This window comes from Myxocyprinus asiaticus, chromosome 1 (assembly GCF_019703515.2).
Source record: "Myxocyprinus asiaticus isolate MX2 ecotype Aquarium Trade chromosome 1, UBuf_Myxa_2, whole genome shotgun sequence".
Lineage (NCBI taxonomy): Eukaryota > Metazoa > Chordata > Actinopteri > Cypriniformes > Catostomidae > Myxocyprinus > Myxocyprinus asiaticus.
In genome coordinates this window covers 38,191,210-38,215,842 of record NC_059344.1, presented here as the reverse complement: position 1 = coordinate 38,215,842, position 24,633 = coordinate 38,191,210, and the positions used below count along the sequence as shown (strand labels likewise).

The 24,633-nt window shown below is 39.7% G+C and overlaps 1 protein-coding gene across 2 annotated transcripts in view; it reads left to right on the top strand.

Annotated features, from left to right (window-relative positions):
* The first annotated feature begins 5,077 nt into the window (after positions 1 to 5,077).
* The window catches only part of LOC127447137 (receptor-type tyrosine-protein phosphatase eta-like), a 56,155-nt gene continuing 36,599 nt past the window's right edge, over positions 5,078 to 24,633 (top strand). The window contains exons 1-9 of one of the 2 annotated variants that reach the window (XM_051708849.1): positions 5,078 to 5,295; positions 13,743 to 13,764; positions 13,921 to 14,115; positions 14,343 to 14,441; positions 16,078 to 16,335; positions 16,461 to 16,736; positions 16,908 to 17,168; positions 18,396 to 18,650; positions 23,317 to 23,574. In XM_051708849.1, the coding sequence (XP_051564809.1) occupies positions 5,227 to 5,295; positions 13,743 to 13,764; positions 13,921 to 14,115; positions 14,343 to 14,441; positions 16,078 to 16,335; positions 16,461 to 16,736; positions 16,908 to 17,168; positions 18,396 to 18,650; positions 23,317 to 23,574 (1,693 nt within the window). In that variant the 5' untranslated portion in view covers positions 5,078 to 5,226. Of the gene's footprint in view, positions 5,296 to 13,742; positions 13,765 to 13,920; positions 14,116 to 14,339; positions 14,442 to 16,077; positions 16,336 to 16,460; positions 16,737 to 16,907; positions 17,169 to 18,395; positions 18,651 to 23,316; positions 23,575 to 24,633 lie in introns of both variants that reach the window. The other variant, XM_051708774.1, reaches the window with a different exon arrangement.

Genomic DNA, 24,633 nt, shown 5'->3' with positions numbered 1-24,633 from the left:
AAAATGACTGGAATTCCATGGAAAAGTAATCTTTCCATCATCTAGTGCTGAGAAGCCGGAAACACAACAGTCTTAATTGGCAAACAGGAAGGCAGAAATGTTAGACTTGAAGTCAACGAAGACAGTTCCATACTGTATAGTAATATATGTTGCCGTCCTTCACAACAACAGAACAATGTTAAAATTCTCATTCCTACCACTCAGTGGGCAAAACACAATGAACATTTTTACATGAAAATTGTTAGCAAGGCAAGTTTAAATAGATGTCTTGTGTGATAGTGGAGTGTGATTCTGTGGGGGAGTTTGCTACTGCTGCCTCTCTGTATTTCATTAACATACTGTAGAGTGGTTGCTCACTAAATGGCCAAAAGGCTAACTAAGACCAATGAGTATTATTGTATTGTAATATGGTGTAATTTACTCAACATCTGATCCACTGTTTAATCTTAACTACTAGATTTTATTTCTGTGGGTAAAATTTGGTCTGCACATATCCTACTGCTGATCTTACACATTTCTTACACAGTAACCTGTGATTGTATAAAAATAATTGTATATGCTTTTTCTGTAATCATAGTAAAAGAATGACTGTGTGTCAGTGGCTAATCAGTGTGGCAAAAAAATGAAAATAAAAAACAAAGAAAATCTATCCATTGGATCTAATGTAGAGTCTGTTATGGTCCTTTCTAATGTAGGTCTATGTCTGCTTCTGTCTGTTGACTCATTGTGAAATGTTAGACCTGCTAAACTTGCATACTAGCAGTTTATAGATTACAAAGGGGCTAAAGGCACACATTGAGGAAAATTAGCTTTTTTTTTTTTTTTTTTTTTCTGGTCACAAAGTGTACCAAGATTCAAGAAATACATTTATTTTTATTGAATATTGTTAGAGCAAAATAATTAGTGTGAAAAGATATAATAACAGTAAGGTTGTTTTGAATAAAATACATTAAAAAATAATAATAATAATAAAAAAAGGTGGCGAGGGGGCCTTTTACTCCACACCTGGGATAAAAGGCTCCCCCGTGGGGGTTATATTGATATAGTGTAGATATCGGAGCAATAGTTAAAGGGCACAATTTGGCAAGTTATGCAAATACTTTTGAGACAAGCTAAGATTATGCAGTAACACTATATACCATAAGGTTATATTAGTTAACATTAATCAGTTGCATTAGTTAAAGGTTTACTTCACCCAAAAATTCTCTCATCATTTACTCACCCTCATGCCATCCCAGATGTGTATGACTTTCTTTCTTCTGCTGAACACAATCAAAGATTTTTAGAAGATTTTCTCAGCTATTTAGGTCCATACAATGCATGTGAATGGGTTAACCTAAATCCATATATGAGCAAAATAAAAGTAATCCAGATGACTCCAGTGGTTAAATCTATGTCTTCTGAAGCAATTTGATAAGTGTGGGTGAGAAACAGATCAATATTTAATTATTTTTTTTTTTTTTTTACTATAAATTCTCCTCCCTGCTCAGTCAATTTTCACTTTACTTTCACTTTCTCATTAATTTTTGGTGATTTACATCCATCTTTTATATCACCCCCTACTTGACAGGGAGGAGAATTTATGACCAAAAATGACTTAAAATTGTATCTGTTTCTCACCTATCATTTCGTGTCTGAACACATGGATTTAACCCCTGGAGTTGTTTGGATTACTTGTCTGCTCCCTTTATGTGGATTTTGGAGTTTCAAAATTTTGGCACCCATTCACTTGCATTGTGAGGATCGACAGAGCTGAGATGTTGTTCTAAAAATCTTCATTTGTGTTCTGCAGAAGAAAGAAAGTCATACACATCTGGGATGCCACGAGGGTGAATAAATCATGAGAGAATTTTGATTTTTGGGTGATCTATCCCTTTAACATGAACTTACAAGGAATAATACTTTTACAGCATTTTTTGATCTTTGTTAATGTTAATTTCAACATTTTAAATTCTACATTTTTAAAATGAAAAGTTTTATATATTAACATTACTTAATGCATTATGAGCTAACATAAACTTACAATTAAAAGTTGTGTTTTTTAAAGTAACATTAACCATGGTTAATAAATACTGTTAAAATGATTGTTCATTGTTAGTTAATTATACCTAATCATTAGGTAATTGGGAGGAAGTTTTTCTTTGTCTGTCTCTATCTTCTGCTCTAGCTTCTGTACTATTATAGCTACCATTGGAACTTGGAGTTTCCCGTGCGAAACTGCAGATAATACTCACTTTGTGTATTAGACAAATTATTTGTTATGCTCCTCATTTGTAAGTCTCTTTGGATAAATGTAAGTCACTTTGGATACTAAATGTAAATTTACTTAATGGTTTCAATGATCAAGGACAGTAATGGAACATGTTCGCCTCATAAAAAGCATACCAGCACAAAACATCAAATCAAATCAAATCACATTTATTGTCACACAGCCATATACACAAGTGCAATGGTGTGTGAAATTATTGGGTGCAGTTCCGATCAATATAGCAGTCGTGACAGTGATGAGACATATACCAATTTACAATAACATCAAATTAACACAACACAATTTAAAGTCTAATATACACATAATTACACACAACAATATATAAATAATAACATACACTGTACAGTATACAATACACACAATATAGATACACATTATTCAATAAAAATAAAAAAGTATATATAGTAGTATATATAGAATGTACAGTAGGCTGTATTGTACTGTATTGACATTCAGGCTGTTGGTTGATAGTAAGTTGTTAAGAGGGAATATATATAATAATAATATAATTTATGACAGTCCGGTGTGAGATATAAGAGTAAGAGTAATAAAGTGCAGTGCTGATGTATTTTGATCGTGGGAGATCAAGAGTTCAAAAGTCTGATTGCTTGGGGGAAGAAGCTATCATGGAGTCGGCTGGTGCGGGTCCTGATGCTGCGATACCGCCTACCTGATGGTAGCAGTGAGAACAGCCTATGGCTCGGGTGGCTGGAGTCTCTGATGGTCCTCCGAGCTTTTTTCACACACCGCCTTGTATATATTTCCTGGAGGGAGGGAAGCTCACCTCCGATGATGTGTCTGGCAGTTCGCACCACCCTTTGCAGTGCTTTGCGATTGTGGGCTGTGCTATTGCCGTAACAGGCGGAGATACAGCCAGTCAGGATGCTCTCTACGGTGCAGGTGTAGAACCGTGTGAGGATATGGCGGTTCATTCCAAACTTCCTCAGCCGTCTCAGGAAGAAGAGGCGCTGATGAGCCTTCTTCACAACGTTCACTTGTGAAGGTTGCCCCATCAGAAGCCCCTTTCACACATGCAATCTGGTAAATAGTATTTTTAGATTCTGTTCATGTTTGAACATACCATATCACACACTTACCAACTATGTAAATGGCTACAGACAAAAACTGGGCATCACACACTAAACGACATAGAATCACTTTGGCTGTCAAGTCAAAGCGATCACAAACTCACACCCCCTAGACACATGACAGATGTAAACAAACATTGATGTACGGAAGCACTGCTGTTGATATTGCTGCTTCTCTGTTCTGAGTCGCAAAAGAAATGGGCTGAGAGCAATTGGGTGCAGTCTTGGGTGAAAAGACTGAGACTGCAATGCGAGTTGGAGGTAAGTGCTTGTAAGCTTGTTCGCCATCTCCATTTCTTCATGGTCCAGTGTCATGGCTGCACCAGCAGCCATATCCCCCTGCAGCTTGCCTGGTTGCCCACTGAAGCTAAGCAGGGTTGAGCCTGGCCAGTACCTGGATGGGAGACCTCCTGGGAAAACTAAGGTAGAGGTATTAGGGAGGCCAGCTGCAGGAAGAGGTATTAGGGAGGCCAGCAGGGGGTGCTCACCCTATGGTCTGTGTGGGTCCTAATGCCATAGTATAGTGACGGGAACACTACACTGTAAAAACACACTGTCCTTCGGATGAGATGTTAAACCAAGGTCCTGACACTCTGTGGTCATTAAAAATCTCAGGGCATTTCTCGTAAAGAGTAGGGGTGTAACCCTGGTGTCCTGGCCAAATTCCCCCCATTGGCCCATATCCATCATGGCCTCCTAATAATCCCAATCCCTGAATTGGCTACATCACTGTACTCTTCTCTCCATCAATAGCTGGTGTATGGTGAGCATACTGGCCCACTATGGCTGCCGTTGCATCATCCAGATGGATGCTGCACACTGGTGGTGGTTGAGGAGATTCTGCCTATACTATGTAATGTAAGGAATTATTATAGTTGGCTCTAAAGTTGAAATATTTGTTATATCCTCTGACTAAATGGAATAGTTTCACTATCTGTCCAAGAAATGTTTTGGATCTCCATCTCACGTCAGTGCATACTAACCTCATAAATGCTCAAACTGTTCATTATTTTATTTTTTATTTTATTTTTTTCCCCAATTTGGAATGCCCAAATCCCAGTGCGCTCAAAGTCCTCATGGTGGTGTAGTGACTTGCCTCAATCCGGGTGGCAGAGGACGAATCTCAGTTGCCTCCGTGTCTGAGACCGTCACTCCGCGCATCTTATCACGTGGCTTGTTGAGCGCGTTACCAAAGCGTGTGGAGGCTCACGCTATTCTCCGCTGCATCCACGCACAACTCACCACATGCCCCACCGAGAGTGAGAACCACATTATAGCGACCACAAGGAGGTTATCCCATGTGGCTCTACCCTCCCTAGCAACTGGGCCAATTTGTTCGCTGAGCTACCCAGGCCCCCAAAAGGTTAATCTTACTACTCCTGAACTTTTCAGGAAATGTTACAATTTTTAATTCAGGGAAATATCAAGTGTGTTGGGGGGGGTTGCCTATTTTGATTGTTGTTTGGGGGGGTGGGGAATGGCCTGTTTTGATTGTTGTTTGGGGGGGTGGGGAATTGCCTGTTTTGAATCTAAGTCCCTGAGTGCCACCTACAGTAAACCAGGCTGAGCAAGCAACATCACATAAATACACTGACATAGCATTTATGAGTGGACAAAAATACCACCTATTAGAGCAATGCTTCCTAAAGAATGCCTCCGAAAAGACAACGGGGGGCGGGGTTAATCGTTTCTGCCCGCCCACATTACCCAGTGAGAGGAAAGAGTCAAATAAGCAAGTTCAAGCAGCACCTGAAGCAAGAAAAAGCAGCATCACTATCATCTTTCATAATCACAGCAGGAAAACTGTTTCAGATAGAACTCAAATTATGAAATGACATAAACGTTTTTTGCTTTGTTTTTTTTGCCATTATGGGTCAGCATTATTTACTTCGGGTCAGTGTCTTCCGTGCAAGTGTCTTCCTTGCTCTGCTCGTGTTGGTAAGTGTCAAAGTGTTGTGTGAAAGTTTTTAAGCGCGGTTTCTTTTGGATTTTGAAGCTTAGCGTTTCTAATTTTCTTCAACTAATATTTAACTTAGTTAAAATGTTAAATATGAGTTAATATTAGCTAACATTGTGAAATATTATGTTTATGTTGGTACTTTGAAATAAGTTAAAACGGTCCAATGTATGCGCTGAACTGTGTTAAAGTGTAAGTGGACCCGCAGTGATATTTACTTTTATTTCAGGTTCTTGAAACACGCATGTTTCAGGCAAACTGTCACATTGTTTTGAGCTGCCTGAAAGGCACACGTTAGTTCATGGAAAGTTGCAAAAAAGTAGCTTACTCCTGTTCCTACTTTTTTTTTAAACCTTCCCCAAAACACTTGACCACAGTTTAACATAAGTTATTCAGTTGTGATCTAGACTGCTATCTATCTATCTATCTATCTATCTATCTATCTATCTATCTATCTCTCTGTCTGTCTGTCTGTCTATCTGTCTAACTGTCTGTCTGTCTATCTATCTAACTGTATGTCTGTCTGTCTATCTGTCTATTTGTCTATCTAATTGTCTGTCTGTCTGTCTATCTGTCTATCTAATAGTCTATCTGTCTGTCTGTCTATCTGTCTATTTGTCTATCTAATTGTCTGTCTGTCTGTCTATCTGTCTATCTAATAGTCTATCTGTCTGTCTGTCTATCTATCTAACTGTCTGTCTATCTGTCTGTGAAGGCAGTGTCACTGAAAATCATGGAAAAACCTATATAATAACAATAACATAATAATAATATATATACACAGTACTGTGCAAAAGTCACAAAAACATTTATCTTAAGATAGTTATGTAAATCTTCAGGTTTAGTGTGTCAATAGGAAATATAAATTTTAGACTCCCAAACATTACTTTTGTAAATAGAAAAGATTAGAATAGAAGAACAGGGAGCCTTGCAAACAGATGTCATTGCCCTCTCAGACCCCCCACTGAACATTGAGTCAGTCTGGGATTAAATAAAGAGATAGAAGCAATTGAGACAGCCTAAATAGATAGAAGAACTGTGGCGAATTCTCCAAGAATCTTGGTACATCCTATCTGCCAACAACCAAGAAAAACTGTGTCAAGGTGTACCTAAGAGAATTGGTGCTGTTTTAAAGGCAAAGGTGGTCACACCGAATATTGATTTAGCTTTTGTTTTTATGTTTACTGGATTTTGCATGACATTAATTGATAAATGAAAACTATTTATGGCATTATTTTTGAAGACATCCTTACTATGCAACATTTTTCATCAGTGCCTAAAACGTTTGCACAGTATTGTGTGTGTGTGTGTGTGTGTGTATATATATATATATATATATATATATATATATATATATATATATATATATATAATATTTCCATGATGTTCTGTTGAAGCAGAAGTGCAACCAGTATCTATGCAAATTTCTAAGGTTCATCTCATCTCACAGTCAGTTAATTTGCATTGGTGTGATACAGAGGGGGATAGATAGTGAGAATACTGGCAGCAGTGATTTGTGGGATACTTTTTCTTATGGCAGTGCTACTAGCATATGGATTAAATTCTCTTATTTTCCACCATCCAAATACTTGACAGCATCATTACTCTTATTTCACCGTCTGTCAATGTGCTAGTATAACGTGGTGCCACCTTTTACATCAAAGTGAAAGTCACTTTCTGTTGTTCCAAAAGAATGTTTTCTTTTTGTATATACAGTACCTGTTACCTCTAAAACAGAAGCTGTGGGGAGTCAAAGATATACCAGCAACCTTCATGTGTGGTGAAGAGATGTGATTGGCTGTTTGATCCAAACCTAGATGATTAGGACAGTGAAATGTGATTTTAAGGATTGGTCTACACTGATTCAGAAGAAAACTAAATGATGATTGCAATGCTTGATATCGAGGCAATCTCTCTGTTCTCTCCTCTTGGGCAAATATGCGTGCCAGTTGCCTTTAATCCTTGATGTGCGGCCAATTAACACCACCAGGAAAGTACAGTATTTTGCATGAATGTCTCATGAAAATAATGCCTGGCCCATCTAGGCAGAATAAATCACTGTGGGCGGTTGGGGAGAGAAGGAAAAAACTGACGTAGAGCTGCGGAACAAAGAAATAAAATGTTCTGGATCCCCACCTCCTTCCCCCACTGCTCCTTTTCTCAATTCTAATCACAGCAACCATCTATTGTGATTACAGACATTATGGGTGGTGTTGCTAATTGAAGATAAATTATTTCACAGCAATAAAGAGTTTTTCATGCACTAAGCCATTTTGGCTATGAGTGAATGACCTGACATGTTTTTTTAAATGTCCCAGGTCTCATACGTGGATTAAGTAGTAGAATTTATTATGCTGAAATATGTTTGTATTGTTAATATAAAATATCCTTGCTGAAAAACAAGCAAACAGCTAAAATCATCTTAGGATGGTTTTAGTAAAGTAAAATTACACTGTAAAAAAAAAATATTAACCTAAAAAATGTACTTCATGTGGTAATGTAAATTAAATGATTTTATTTAAGTCAGAAGTATTATTTATAATCACTGAACCAACCTGAATACATTAGTTACACCAACAAAACTAATTTTAAGGGTTAAATCAGGTAACAATTGGAGGTTACCACTTTTTACAGTGTAGTAAATTCTATAAAATTTCAATCAGTCCTTAAACATTTCTATCCTTAATTGTGAGTTGAACTTCAAAATACAAATTTTATCCCACTCAGTCATAGTGTGATTATCTGGGACAAAATGCATTAAGATAAATCTTTTTTTTAGCAACACATTCTTGTGTCCATGTATGATACAATGGTCAGATGTTAAATGGATTTTCTCAGAGAAATGAGTAAAATTTGGTGTGAAACTATAATAAATGGCCAGTTATTTAGATCCTCTGGAAGTAATTTGCCAAAGCAGGAACAGCAAAAAACATCTCAGAAAGACATCAAGCTAAATAAGTCTATTTTTGTGACAATATGGTGTACTCCATTCACACAAAAATTATATAACTTATAATACATTAAATTTATTTTTGCCATGTAGCGGTGGTGAGGACAGCTTGACGATTTCAGTTTGGCTACAGATTGACATGAATGAAATATAAAGTAGTGTGACATCACATCATATTGTGAGATGAATTGTTACGAAGACTCAATCACACCATAGTGCAGTATATGGATTGCATGTATGAACAAATATTTGCAGCAGTTTAATAACTTCTTAATCAGTTATTCATAACTTTTTAATATTGATTGTGAATTACAAGAGCATTCTAATAGCAACAGCATGAGACTGACATTATAAAGACTAGGAGACTAGAGTGCTGAGAGATCCAGGAAGTGCAAGTGACTGTTCGAGAAAATAAATAGGAACAGAAGCATTAGTTCAGACCACTATTGCGCAATTTACTTAAAAGAATCACTTAATTTCTAAAGTTTGGAAATTCAGCCATCTGTGAGAAAGGCTTGTTTCTTTGCCTTCCCCCAAAATGCATGTTTCCAGTGTTTAATGCCTTCTTGTAGAAGGATCCTGACCTATTCTGGGGTGGAATAGATTAGACACACACACACACACACACACACACACACACACACACACACACAGTTCTGTGTTCAGTGTAATTTGGGGTCTATTCATTCACAGATTTCAAAGGGTTTATTGTATATCATGGCTAGTTGGAATTACTATGTGCATACATGGACATGTCAGGTTTCATGAAATCATGAATAAACAGATAATATTATAAAAGACAAGGCAAAACACAATACATTTACATGAATTATACAGAATCTACAATAATAAAGTCAGTATTCATTGCAATGTCAACATACAATGTGTTACTGTGTACAATACTGGGCTTTAGACTGTAAAGTGGTGTTTTAGTTCAACTGTACACTGTCATTCATGGAGCTGTCTGTCTGTCCATATCTGTCTCATTTCATGTCCCATCTTTGACTGTCTGCATGACACATCTTACGCTTCATATCCATACTCAGTATATTTCAGTTATTCAATTGCTACTTCTCTGAAAAACAAACACTAGAGCAGAATACATTTTGGAAAATGTAAGGAAAAAATATATTAGAAAAATGGTATTATACATTAATAAATAATAACCTTCTTTCTCTGATGTGTGTATACACACACACATACACCTACTCAGAAGTGTTGTGCGAGGCAGTCTTTCATCATGACTAGTGAAAGATTATGGTTTTGTCTATATGGTGACCAGATGGAAGGAGTAGCAGCAACATGCAAATATGGTGTCTACCACTGTGTATTTGCATGCACTTCACATGACTGTAAAAGGCCATGTAGACTAATAGGAATAGGATGGCAGTTATACAATCTGTATTGATGCACATTTGAAAAGGAACAATCAAACACATTATAAACAATTTTCATAATTCAATTGTCATAATTCTTCAACATTCTATGTAAACACCCCTGCAGACTGTATTACAATTACTCTCTCATAATAGTACTACATCATTGATTACATTTACTTGCTTCTACTGACAGAAATGATAAAGATCTCCTGGGCAGTGTTTGTGTTTGTGTGTTTGTGTGTTTGAGCTTACAGCAGGGTGTGCCACAGAAATGGCAATTGTCTACATTTGAAATGAGGAAGTGTAAAAGTTTCGTTTTTAAAATGATTCCTGTCACCCATCAGGCATTTTCAGAGGGCACTGTCAGTTTGACACTAGGAAATTCGCTGAAACAGATTGGGCCGCAAAGACTGACTACCACAGCCCGTTTTTCAGTGTTGAACTTCCCCATGAAGCATTTGATTTGTGCTTGCTTTTGAAAAAAAAAAAAAAAAACATTGTTTCCGTGTATAATCCATAGACAGCCTGCTCTTGATGGCACCAAATCTCATTGTAGAGGTTTTTCCGTATACACAATTCACTTATGTACAAATCTTAACAGAACAAATGTGTGTGAATTCATTCTTATGTAAATCATTGCATTCAAAGTCAATAAATTCATCCATCCTTTGTCCTCTTCCTTCAATTCTACCCTCTTTCTTCTTTTGTGACATCTATTACATCATCCATTGTTTGCCTTAAGTTAATGCTTGTTAGAAGTATCACAAACCACAAAAACCTTTGAACGTTAATCCACCCCTAAACACCTAATTACTGTGGCCAGAGAAATGACAGATCTGCAAATATGAATTGTACTTTTAAATGCTTTGGTAGTTATTATTTTGCAATGCAATTAGATGTTGCTGTGTTGTGCTGTGTTAGACTGTATCCTTTAGATCTCCTTTCTGGAAGATTTGTGAGTAGGAAATAGACCTGCATTGGTTTTTATTAAGGTTCAACAATAGTGTTTCTTAATATTGTTGAACTGTGTGCTTTTTTGGTGTAATATCTGGGCCAGTGCATTATAAGTTATAGGGTCAGAGGAAGTGAAGTTGCATTCTGGGTAAGGCCTCCTTCCTGTGAGCAGTGGAAGGGCCGATCTGTAGGGTTGCTGATAAGAAAGTCCATAGACTCTAAACTGTACAGTATGTGAGTGTGTGAGTAAAAGTATTGGGCTACTAAATCCGAATGGAGCATCATTAGTATAGCTTGAATCTCAAGTCCAAAAGTCAAAAATACTGCAGTGAATGAAACTGTTGTTGTGTCATGGAATTTACATCATGGAATTTACCTGGAATTAAAAAATAATGTAAATGAGTTCAGACCAAGATTTTTTCATGGAAATCTATATTATTTTTAAGGAAGTTCCAAATTCTTAGCTTAATTTAACTTTATCTATCAGACTGAACCTTCAAGGGCAATAACTTTCTTTATGCCAGGTCCATTGCATTTACAGTAAGAGGACAGGCCCCCTTGTCGGTATAAAGAAGATAATCCAACATACAGTAGGCACTGATTTACTAAAGGTTTGCATGTATAAAAATATGTGCAAACTTGATAGCATGTCCAAAAAAGTCAGAGCTGATCTACTGACGTAGTCTTCTAAAGATTGCTTCTTTTCAGATGTGCAAAATAGCACGTCTTGTCCATTTTTGCGTGTTTGCCCGAAATGAATATGCAGTTTAGACGCGTGCCTCCAAATGAGCATAATAAAGGGTAGGGTTGATGCAAATGAATCAAACTGCATCCACAAAGTGATTTCAGCCTGAAAGTCATTTCAGAAATGTAAACAGCAAGAGCAAATTAATACAAATGAAAGGCAGCTAGGTATTAATTTGATTTGCGCTGTGCATCATGCTGTAACTGTGTCACAAATAGACTTTGAGAACAGAGAATACATTGAACACTCATTAATGATAAACATTAATGTGAAAATAAATTGTTTCTCATGAAAAAAAGTTTTATTCTCTAATTTTAGATCTCTATATCCTAACTGATAACATACTGATGCATACGCCTACTAACAATTTATGCCCAAATTAACATTATGAATATTGCTCTTGATGGCTCTTGATATATATATATATATAGGCTTATGTATCAGTATGTTATCAGTTAGGATATCGAGATCTAAAATTAGAGAATAAAACTATTTTTTCATGAGAAATAATTTATTTTCACATTAATGTGTGTCATTAATGAGTGTTCAATGTATTCTCTGTTCTCAAAGTCTCTTTTACAGCAATTACAGCCTGGAGGGTGCGTCCAATATATTTGTACGTGTAGTTGTTTGCACTGTTTTTCTTAGTAAATCAACCACCAAATGCTCACAGCAAGCACACGCAGTTTCATAGATTGCACAAGCAAATTAGCTCCTGTTATTTCGGATCTTAGTAAATCAGGGCCATAGTCTTGTGATAACTCATAATAAGTCATAACAGATGGCAAAATCATAAGATATCGTACGACTTGGCTCGTACGAAAAGGTTTGACAGTTATTTCCATGTAGACCAGTCATTCAACAAACAGAATTTCTAATCGATACAATACAGGTATCACATTTTATCTTGGCTCCTATCCAACACTTTATTTTAAGATAGGAAAAGTCTGTGAACAAATTTGGTTACTCATTCCATATTTATTTATGCAATGTGACTGCTTTTAATCAATAACCTGTAATATGCTTTCCTTTCTTCTGTGGGACACAAAGTTATTTTCCTAAAATCATGGTTAGGTTTAGGGTTTGGGTAAGGGATTAGACTTCATGGTTAGGTTTGGGTTAGGAGTTAAACATAGGAAAAGTTATAATAATAACATTGTTCAATTGTTTTTTTATTTTTCCTTATGGGAGTAAAAGTCATTTTTCTGTATGAGTCAACACTCATCAACACTTCTTACAATTTCGCCATCTTGCAATATCATTATGACTTGTCATGAGGACGAGTTAGATAAACCACTAACAATTTGCCCTGGGCCGCTTGAATTTAATAGACAGCCCTGCTAGATGTAGGGAGGATGTTTGCACTTTGCATCAGTAAGATCCATTCTTGTAGTTTTTATTATCCACATTCAAATATAGATGTAACCCATCATCAAGCTCTGTCAGTTGCTTTGGTAAAGGAAGGTTTCAGTATCTCGTATTAATCTGTGAGAAGAGACTCATTCTTTTAACACTGATGTCATGACTGTGACAGTTTTGAACTATAGATACCTCTCCTCCTCATCAGTTATGCTCAACAAAATAAGCTGTCCAAACGTTTCAGATTAAGTAACTTCTAAAAATGCTTTATTTCCAGGATATATATATGCATTGTTTTTTGTTTTTTCAGATTTTGATTTGTGGATGGTTCACTGAGGAATTAATTTCTGACAAGAACAGACAGAGAGTCATCCTTTTTTGAATGTGTTTATTACAGAGAGAGTATTTTTTACCCACACCGAAGTTGAAATCTGTAACCTGATAAAGTTCCTGACCAACAAACAATCAATCAGGCAGTAGGTATCAGTTGGATAAAAGGCCAATGACATAATGTGTTTCTTAGCGGAACAAGGAAAGGGGAACAGGATTTAGGGTAGAACAAAGAAATATAAATTTCTCTCATGATCTATTACAATAATGAAATTACATCTGCCTGCATATCTGTCCAGCTTATACATGTATGTTTTTCCAACATCTCCAATGGCCGAATAATCGACTTGAAAAGAAGATTCATGCTCTTCTCAGTTTTTGAAATAAGAGTGATTTGATTTGGGTTAAACTACAATGAATTTGATGTGGAAACTTCCAGGACCGCTTGAGCTTATGAGATTGCAATGTCTAAAAGAATATTCCGGGTTCAATACAAGTTAAGCTCAATCGACAACATTTGTGGCATAATGTTGATTAACACAAACATTTATATCGACTCGTCCTTCCGTTTCTTTAAACTTTTCACTTAAACTGTAGTGGAATACAGTTACTTATATTTTGTATTTTAAATACGTATTCCCGTTACATGTATTTCGTTACTCCCCAACACTGTGCAATATAACCATGTTACAATGTTGTTTTCTTCCCCAGATCCCTCATGTGCAGTCTGATTGTAAGTATAATTATTTCTAAAGTCCCCTTACTGATCAATAACCAAAGAGTTTTTATTATTTATAATTTGTACACATTTTTAATGATATTTATAGTTTTAAGCTTAAATCACTTTTTGATATGATATTACCTACACCGGTTTTGTGTCTATATTTAGGTTCATCATGCCAATATAAGTCAAACTCCACAACTACAGACATCACAATCTTTGTAGGAGACGGTTACTGCAGTGTGCAAAACGCCAGTGTAACAAACACTTTGTCCTGCGTTACGGTGACTGGACTGCAGCCTGGAAAAACATATTTCCTCAGAATCAACTGCTCAAATCTGTGCTGTGATAACTACACCACCAGTAAGTCCTTCCTACTTCTACTACCAATTAATCACATTTAGAGGTTGAAGTTTCCAATGCATTCAGTGCCTTTGAGCAACAAGGGCACTGTTGTCCTGGAAGGTGCAGAGAGAAGATATTATCTTTTTAACTTTCTTATTCACATTCACAGTATCACTCTTTCATGTACTTTTCTCATTCTCAGTCACTTGCACTCTCACAGTATTTCTCTGCTCCTTGCATAGCAGACACTTCCAGCAATCTGACTATCACACAAGTCAACTCCACCTCAGTGTACCTCAACTGGACCTGCCTGTTACCACTAGCCAATCAAACTGTTACTCTGCGTAAGTCACAGATAATCACAATCAATCTAAAATCTCTACTGTGCAATATAGCAGAAACACACAATGAAAAGACTTTAAAGGGATAGTTCACCCAAAAATGAAAATGTTGTCATCATTTACGTACCTTTCAATTTCCTTGTCCACTCTCTTGCACTCACAGGCCCTGAGCCCGTTACAAACCTGTCTGTGTCCTCTGTCACTGTGAGCTCAATGATTTTGAGATGGATTCTTCCAAATGGCATTAGCCCATACTATAGAGTTGCTTGGGGTGTAAGCCCATCATTCCTGTTCACCACTAATCAAACCTCAATGCAAATCTCACAACTCATGCCTGGCACCAAGTACATCTTCAATGTCACCTCAGTGGCCTTTGATAACCTCACTGAGGGGGTTGCCGTTGACATATCCCAAAACACAAATAAGTATGCCTGCAGAAGAGAGAGAGAGAGAACGTTTTTAAAGGAATTTTCCGGGTTCAATAGAAGTTAAGCTCAATCGATAGTATTTGTAGCATAATATTTAATACCAGAAAAATGTATTTCGACTTGTCCCTCCTTTTCTTGTTTATGTTAAAATACTGACTTTTTCAAAAGTATAGCCATAAGACATAAACAATATGCATGTAAACATGATTTTAGTGTGATAAAATCACTTACAAACCTTTTCTGTGTAAAGTTATAGCCAATTTTACATCTTTGTTGCCATGACGATGTAATGTCAAGAAAACCTAAAATCCTAAAATGACTGTAACAATTACAATTTAAACAACCTCAACAGAAAAAGTGCTTTTATAAAATTATAAACTTCAAATTTCTACTTTTAAACCCTCAAAACATTGGCCCCTTTCACTTCCATAGTAAATGCCTCACTGTAACCTCAATTTTAGCTTTTATTTGAAAGAAAAGTAGGGGCAAGTCAAAACAAATTTTTTATGTTAATCAGCATTATACCACAAATGCTGTCGATTGAGCTTAACTTGTAGTGAACCTGGAACATTCCTTTAAGTGCCGTTCAAAGAGGAAGCATCTTTGTATTCAACAGCTAGACATTGCAGAATGAAAACTTTTACAATTTGAACTCCATTAACTTGAAACAGCATACTAAAAAACATGAGATTTTTAAAAAACTGTGAAATGTGTTGCAACGGTCAAAGCGCATGTTTACATGGAGCTTATACAGAGTAGTGACACATTTTATTTTTAACAGCAATGAAAACGAGTCTGTGAGGAATGGACTTGCAGTCTCTTCAATAGCTTGTACTGTTGTTTACAATGTTGTTGATTGTTCAGCTGATGAAATATGGTGAAACAAAATCTGATTTGTGAACATTAGGTGTGATCTAGGACCTTTATACAGCTGTAAACAGGGCTGCCATTGTACAGACTGTACATTTATCCCTCACAGCCTTGTTTTAATTCACGGCAAAATTAAATATGGCTCTACTCTGACTAGTTTCTATAGAACTAAAAAAAAGTTGTTTTTTTTAAATCAGCGCAGACAGGTGTCCTGTGTGAACAGCCCCAAGCAGTCTCTGTTTCATATGTGGAGTAAATTGAACCAGGGTGTGTGCATGGATTACAATGGATGTCATATGTTCTTGCATTTATGTTAATAAAGGTATATTGCCTGTGTACAGGTCCAGCACAAGTGGTGAATATCTCTGTGCTGAGTTCCAGTAACAGTCTGAATGTGAGCTGGGCAGCTCCTCCAGGTCATGTGGACTCATATGCGGTGAACATATCCAGTGCTGAGCTGAACATGACCCAGAACCATACCACCTTTGCCAACAACTTAGACATCATGAACCTCACAGCAGGACGAGTCTACAACCTCACAGTCACCTCCATCAGTGGAATCCTGAGGAACATCTCAAACATAGTGTCGGTTGCCACTAGTGAGTCAGAAAAGCCTCATACACTCTCTGTTTCATCCCCAGAAGATAAAACACAATCTTTCTACATTTATTACATCAGCACTTCCATTAATAGTATATGTTTGTTGTATGATATTTCTCCTCAGAGCCCAACCCACCCGAAGTGCTCAAAGTGACTGGCCAGACAAATGTATCTATTTCTTTGTTGTGGTCAAGACCTTGCTCAATGGATGAAGTAAATGTGACCTATGAAGTGTCGTATAGACCCAGCCAATCAGGGCTCAACCTAACTTTGAGTCAATCCACTTCTTTAAATTATACGCTCACAAGTTTATTACCGGGCAGTCAATATGACATTGCTGTGGTCACCATTGGAGTGAAAGATTTCAGGAGCTCATTTGTAAACCTCACTGCATATACAGGTAACACACTCACTGTCTCTCTTTTGTTTCCATACACACACACACACCCCTAAAACAGCATATATTTAACATAAGCTACTGATAGTGTACGCTGCAAAATATGTCTACAATTATGTTTACAGTATATGTTTAAAGGGTGTGTTTTGTATACTGTGTGTCTGCATCCACCAGCTCCTAATGCAGTGCGAAATCTAGAGGTTTCTGCTGTCAGCACCAGTTCAGTCAATCTGACCTGGCTTTCCCCTAATGGAACTTCCAGCTTGTTGTCCTACAGTGTCAACATTACCACATCTGAAAAGACGTTCAATACCACATCCAACAATTATCAGATTACTACACTGGATTCTGGGTCTCAGTATAATTGCAGCGTCAGAACACAGATAGGAGCTGCCAACATTTCTGGACCCTCAAAGTCCATACAGTGTAATACAAGTGAGTCTAAACACTACATACATCTCTCTCTAAACCAACAACTAAAATGACTGTTGAAAAAGGAGATATAAATATGAAGCCACTTCCATACAGAAAAACATGATTATGTGATAATGTTCTCTGTCCCGATGAGGTTTTTAGGGTTGTTATGGGAGTTTGCATCATGTGTTGATGTTTCCTTGTACTGTCCTTCATTGTGCATTGTTAAATAAAAAAGTGAAGTTTGTATAAGGGAGACCGGGCTTTCACACAGGGAAGACGTCACAAGGGCTAAATTTCATTACCGATAAAACTGTGCTACGTTTTTTTTGTGTAGCAGAGGTTTTATATGTTGATTTGAAACATAATTTAAAACTCTTAGATTTGAATCTTTTTTGTGAATTCTACCCTCCAAATTAAATGTTCACTATCATGATATTTTAGTTATAGCTCTTTGTGTAAACAAGTGAAAATAATCAAACCACACTGGCATACACTCAGGCAATCAGGCAAGTTTCAACTACATTATGTAGGCAGATTTTTATCGTAAGGTCTGCATATGGTCTTAGAACAAAGGTATTTTCTCATGAAAATCAGGTCTGGGCATGTTGTCACGTGTTTTGAATGTGATAAACTTATACAATTTCTTAATTACAATATTTTTTGGCCAAAACAATGTTTCGATATTTGCGTATGTTGCCTTTTTCACTTTTGTTGTTTCATGAATAGTTTAGTGCTCCATAATTGTTTTGCTAAAAAGCCTATAATAGACTGTTTAAAGCAGGGGTAGATTTAATGAGAGGCATAGTGGCTGTGATGGGGGTTGACATGGGTGACGTGCCTTGCCCAATGTTCACATGAAACATAAGCCACTGGATTGATTGCAGGTTCCATTGTGACAACTTACCCCATATAGTGTGACAAAGTTGTCACAAAAGGTTTGTTCGATGAACTGTATTTGTTTTCCTTGGGCAAGAACGAAAATGTGTGAAAATGTTCTATAGCTTTTTTTTTTTTGTAACCAAGACTTTAATGTATTTGGCTATGCAGAATTTCACCTTCAAAAATAAACCTACCCTGAGAAATGCAGAAATGCATGTCATCTAGCCCCAGTCTTCTCTTATACTGAACAATATATGATATACTTAATTCATATGTCTAATACTCTATGTGTACACTAATGAGTACACAATATTCATTAGCATGTGAGTCTCATGCGGAATATAATTCTCTTTAACTCTCTTTCAGAGCCAATGCCAGTAAGTAATTTAACTGCCTCTCCGGTTGGCACCACTGAGATACTCCTAACCTGGTCTCGTCCGAGTAACTACAAATCTACATATCTGTATATGTACGGAAACGTGAGTGGGACTCAATGGATACAGAGTAGAAATGAGACTGCAAAGGTCCCTGACCTGATCCCTGGGAACAACTACACTTTTACTGTGCAAACTGTAGCAAACGACCTTAACTCTGAACCAGTATCCATCTCTGTGTTTACAGGTATTACATTTCACACATAACTTACACATTGCTGTTCCTTTCATACTGCACATAATAAGGGCTTTTCTTCATAATCTTGACGGCATAACCGCTCAACTATTAGCAATCCTGTAATCGGGAACTCAGTGGTCTTTGCATTTCTGACTAAATTTGCGAAAAACTGCATAATTTCAAAATTGACTTGTCAGTGGGTTGACTGAATGACTAGTCTACTAGTCAGTCTTAAAAAGGCCCTGTATAATTAGGATTTTTTGTTTTTGTTTCACCCGATCCTGATCGGAAGTGTTTCTTAGGGTTGTTTACATAAGATGTGTTATTGAGTTTAGAAACAGACAGAATGGAACAGAATGCAGAGTCTCAAGATGTATTTTAATGAACAGACTGTGTACACAGGTTTTGCTGTGCAAATTATCTAAAAGCTAAAGCGTCATGGAAAAAACATTAAAACTAAAAAACATATCTATCTATCTATCTATCTATCTATCTATATATATATATATATATATATATATATATATATATATATATATAATATAAAAACTTATTAATTGACAAGTTCATTTTTGGATGACTAGTTGACCACCATGAATGTCCTGGTTACTTGTGTAACCTCCGCTCCCTGATGGAGAGAACGAGACGTTGTGTCGATGCAGTGACACTAGGGGTCACTCTTGGGAGCCCGAGACACCTCTGGTCTTTGATAAAAGGCCAATGAAAATTGGTGAGTGGTATTTGCATACCACTCCCCCGGACATACGGGTATAAAAGGAGCTGGTATGCAACCACTCATTCAGGTTTTATGCTGAGGAGCCGGGACAGGGTCCGGCCATTTCAGCGGGTAGTTCAGCGTTGTGGCAGGAGGGACACAACGTTTCGTTCCCTCTATCAGGGAACGGAGGTTCCGCAAGTAACCAGGACGTTCCGCAAGTAACCAGGACGTTCCCTATCTGTCACTCACTCGACGATGTGTCGATGTAGTGACAATAGGGGTCCCTATACAAAACGCCGCAACTGGCTGAACTGTGTTACGTGAACTGGCGGTGTGTGACGGGCAGACCACTGTGTGGCTCATAGCCAGCGCACCAGGTTGACACGTAACCTCCTCCGACACCACACCTCGCCCAGAGAGAGGGGGGGGGGTATTTAAGTGGAAATACGTCACATGGTCTTGCCGAGCTATGTTGGAATTATGCCATGTGGAGAAGTCCCATGGTAGGTCCTACCCTACGGGGGAGGAGTTACTACAAGCATGGAGACTGGGGCAGAGGGGCCTCTGCCCAAGGAAGACGCAGTTTGCCAACAGGGAAACAAATTAGCGGAAGATATACGTCGCATGGGGTTACCTATAGGGAACTGCCACATGCGGAGCACCTAACCCAGTACAGGGCTTTAGTTAGCACGTGTACTGGGCCGGCAGTGTGTCTCTCTGGAAACTCGACTGTCACAGGGCTTGGAGGAAGTCGACCAGGGAACACAGTTTGTGAACACTACTGGGAGTTAACGGCGCACGTCTTCAGCTCAGGGGAGGTGAAAAAGGTGCTATGTGCAAATGATACACCCGGCCGGCTGTCCCAGACTTACCTGCTTGTGCGTGCCACTACACGGGACAGAACCGGTTCCACCCGGAGGTTGTAGAACCTCGCAAAAGTGTTGGGCGTTACCCAGCCCACTGCTCTGCAATTGTCTATTAGAGAGGCACCCCTGGTCAAGACCCAGGAGGCCGCTACACCCCTGGTAGAATGGGCTCGTAGCCCTACTGGGGGCGGCACGTCCTGGGCGTGATACAATTAGTTATGCCGTCAATGTGCCAGTTGGCGATCCTCTGCTTGGAGACAGTGCTTCCTTTCCGCTGTCCACCAAAGCAGACAAAGAGTTGCTCAGAGACTCTAAAGCTCTGCTTGCGATCCAAATAGATGCGTAAAGCGCGCACCGGACACAGCAACGTCAGGGCTGGGTCAGCCTCCTCCTGGGGCAATGCTTGCAGGTTCACCACCTGGTCCCTAAAAGGAGTCGTGGGAACCTTGGGCACATAGCCCGGTCAGGGTCTCAGGATCACGTGAGAGTAGCCCGGATCGAACTCCAGGCACGTTTCGCTGACAGAGAACGCTTGCAGGTCTCCTACCTTCTTGATGGAAGTGAGCGCAGTCAGGAGGGCAGTCTTCAAGGAGAGTGCCTTAAGCTCAGCTGACTGCAAAGGCTCAAAGTGGGTTCTCTGTAGACCCTGAAGAACTACAGAGAGGTCCCATGAGGGAACGAGGTGCGGTCTGGAGGGATTCAGCCTCCTGGCGCCTCTCAGGAACCTGATGATCAGGTCGTGCTTCCCTAAGGACTTACCATCCACAGTGTCGTGTTGTGCCACTATAGCGGCTACATACACCTTCAAGGTGGAAGGGGACAGCCTCCCTTCCAACCTCTCCTGCAGGAAGGAAAGCACCGATCCGTCTGCACATTTCTGGGGGTCTTCCCGTTGGGAAGAACACCACTTAGCGAACAGACACCACTTAAAAGCATACAGGCTCCTCGTAGAGGGGGCCCTAGCCTGAGTGATTGTGTCTACCACCACGGGTGGTCTTCCACTTCCCATCCAGGGGCCAGATATGGAGATTCCAGAGGTCTGGTCGCAGGTGCCAGATGGTGCCCCGTCCCTGAGAAAGAAGGTCCTTCCTCAGGGGAATTCGCCGGGGGGGGGGGAGGCAAGTAGGCTCACTGTGCAAGTAGGCTCACTGGGGGAAACACATATTTGCGCAGTCCAGGGGGCCAGCTGTGTGCCAGCGCATCTATATATCTATGCCTCGGTCAGGGCGTACCAGAGCGGGCAGTGGGAGGATTCTTGGGAGGAGAACAGGTCTACCTGTGCCTGTCTGAATCGACTCCAGATAAGCTGGACCACCCCTGCGGGTAACCTGCCGTGACAGTGCGTCCGCTGCAGTGTTGAGATCGCCCGGGATGTGAGTGGTTCGCAGCGACTTGTGGTGCTGCTGACTCCAGAGGAGGAGATGGCGGGCGAGGTGTGACATACAACGGGAGCGCAGACCGCCTTGACGGTTGACATATGCTACCGTTGCTGTGTTGTCTGTCCGAACTAACACATGCTTGCCCTGGATCAATGGCCGGAACCTCCGCAGGGCGAGCAGAATTGCCAGCAACTCGAGGCAGTTGATGTGTTAACGCAGCCACGGGCCCGTCCATAAGCCGCCGGCTGCATGCCCATTGCAAACAGTGCCCCAGTCCATCTTGGAGGTGTCTGTTGTGACCACGACGTGCCTGGAGACCTGCTCTAGGGGAATGCCTGCCCGTAGAAACACGGTCGGTCCAAGGGCTGAAGAGGCGGTGACAGATCAGCGTGATGACCACGCGATTTGTCCCGCGGCACCATGCCCATCTCGGGACTCGAGTTTGAAGCCAGTGCTGAAGTGGTCTCATATGCATCAACCCGAATGGAGTGGCCACCGCTGAGGATGCCATATGCCCCAGTAGCCTCTGAAAGAATTTCAGTGGAACCGCTGTTTTCTGTTTGAACGCCTTCAAACAGGTCAGCACCGACTGTGCGCGCTCGTTCGTGAGGCGCGCTATCAACGAGACTGAGTCCAACTCCAAACCGAGAAAAGTGATGCTCTGAACCAGGAGGAGCTTGCTCTTTTCCCAGTTGACCCGAAGCCCTAGTCGGCTGAGGTGCGAGAGCACCAGTTTTCCGAACAAGAGGTCGAACTCGCCGTGAGACGAGCCGGCAGACTCATCCGGAAGCCCGATCAGAGCAGACGAGTGTGCTGGGGAATGGGAGGTCCATGGGGGTATACCCGGCAGAGGTGGTCCCATTGAGGTCCCCAAATCGCCACCAGTCTGTCACTACCTATGGGCTGGCCTCATACCCATAGGTAGAAGGACCGAGGTGGGAAGCCGCTGGGGTGGCTTGCTTTCTTGTGAAAGCAAGCCGCGACTGCAGCGTTGCCATGGCCATGTTCTCGCAGTGAGTACATGATCCATCTATGAATGCTGTCTCCGTGTGGGTCGCGCCCAGACACGAAAGACAGCGATCGTGACCGTCCGAAGTTGAGAGGAAAAAACTGCAACCAGGAATAACACAAAAACGGAAAGGAATCTTTAAAAAGATGCGTCTTTAAAAAGACATTCCGTGTGTGCCGCTCTTTTAGAGAAATATACTCTTTTAAAAAAATATACTCTCTTTTTTCTGCCGAAGCGCCCAAGGGCGTTCTCTGCAGTGCACCAGTGCAGAGGAGGGAGAAGCCGCTGAAATGCGCCGTCAGATCCAGCAGAAGTGAATGAATTGTCAGCTCAGTAAACATCGACCGTTCGGCTCCGAATAGAAAATCTGAATGAGTGGTTGCATACCAGCTCCTTTTATACCCGTATGTCCGGGGGAGTGGTATGCAAATACCACTCGCCAATTTTCATTGGCCTTTTATCAAAGACCAGAGGTGTCTCAAGAGTGACCCCTAGTGTCACTACATCGACACAACGTCGAGTGAGTGACAGATAGGGAACTGTTGAACTAAAAGCATCTAAATTTGTCTATGCCATATTCTCTAGTCAGACCATGCTTGGGAAGGTAAAGGTAATGGCACACAATTGTACAGGGTACTGTCTATACTACTGTGATGTTGAACAGTAACCCTCTTTCTCCTCCACTCCAATTCCATGTTTTCAGGGCTTGATAAAGCATCATCTATTTCTGCAGTAGGAACTACTACGAGTATGAGAGTGGAGTGGAAACCGCCTGCTGGCAATGTGGGTCTCTATAGTGTCAAAATCCTGCTGAACGGAACCATTGTAAAAACAGAGAACCGAACAAATGAAACATCTGTGGTTTTCTCAGACCTGCTGCCTGGAACTCTTTACTTGATCATTGTTACCAGCATCAGTGGACCCATAAAGCAGGACAGCGACAATGTGCTGAATGCTACCTGTAAGATTCGTCACACACCCTGACACAATGTCTCATGTACATACAATTAGAAGCACTAAATACATACAACACACTCGTTTATTTGCAGACTTTTGTAAGTGGAAAAGGAAGAAAGACAGTGATTTGCAGAAAGAAAGAACTGACTAATCTCTTCTAACCAGGACTATCACATGGAAGTGATACTAAAGTATAAAGTCTATCCTTTCCAAGAAGAGACAGTGTCTTACACTGTTTACACCAAAAGTTTTAGGCCACACACGAAAAAATTTATTTAGAGCTATGCATCTGGGTAGAACACCTGTTTTTGCTTGTTCTGTAATACAAATATAAAACATTAGAATAATTTTTAAGTAAACACTGTACATAATACAAGAAAAGAGCAATTGAACAAATTAATTTAATGTAAGCTAATCTTTGATGTGGACTTTTTCCTACACTTCCTTGGCCAAGTGATACCACACACTTCAATAATGTTGATGTCAGGGCTTTGTATTACCATTTAACTTTTAACTGTTTTATTGAAACTATATACAGTAGGCAATCGACCTGAAGAAATCCACTCTGGTTAGGTCATAATTTGTGTATGTGTGTTTGGGAACATTATCAGCTAAAAGCTAAAGTTTTTGTCAGCGAGTCATTTTCAGTGTGAAGAGTCCATTTTCAGTGTAAAACCTAAACACGGGTTGGTAAGTGGTAAGATGAGTGGAAAATGAACTTTATGGAGTCGATAGACCTTGCCTTGAATAAACCCTGAGAAAAAAGTTCTGATACCATTTCCTTGGGTGGCCTAAGACTTTTGCACAGTGCTGTTTGAATAACTAATTGCTCAGATTTGCGAGGTTTTTGCCACTAAATTATGGAATGTACAGAAACTGTTTAGAGCATTATAGGGTAGTGGTCGACCGATATATCGGCGAGGCCGATAAATCAGACGATATTCTGACTTTTTTAATTATCGGCATCGGCCCATAAAATTTTCCCTTTGGCTGATTTGTTTCTTGAGGTCACAAGAATCGCCTGCTTGAATGTGAAGTGACTGAGACATGTAAACGATCAGTC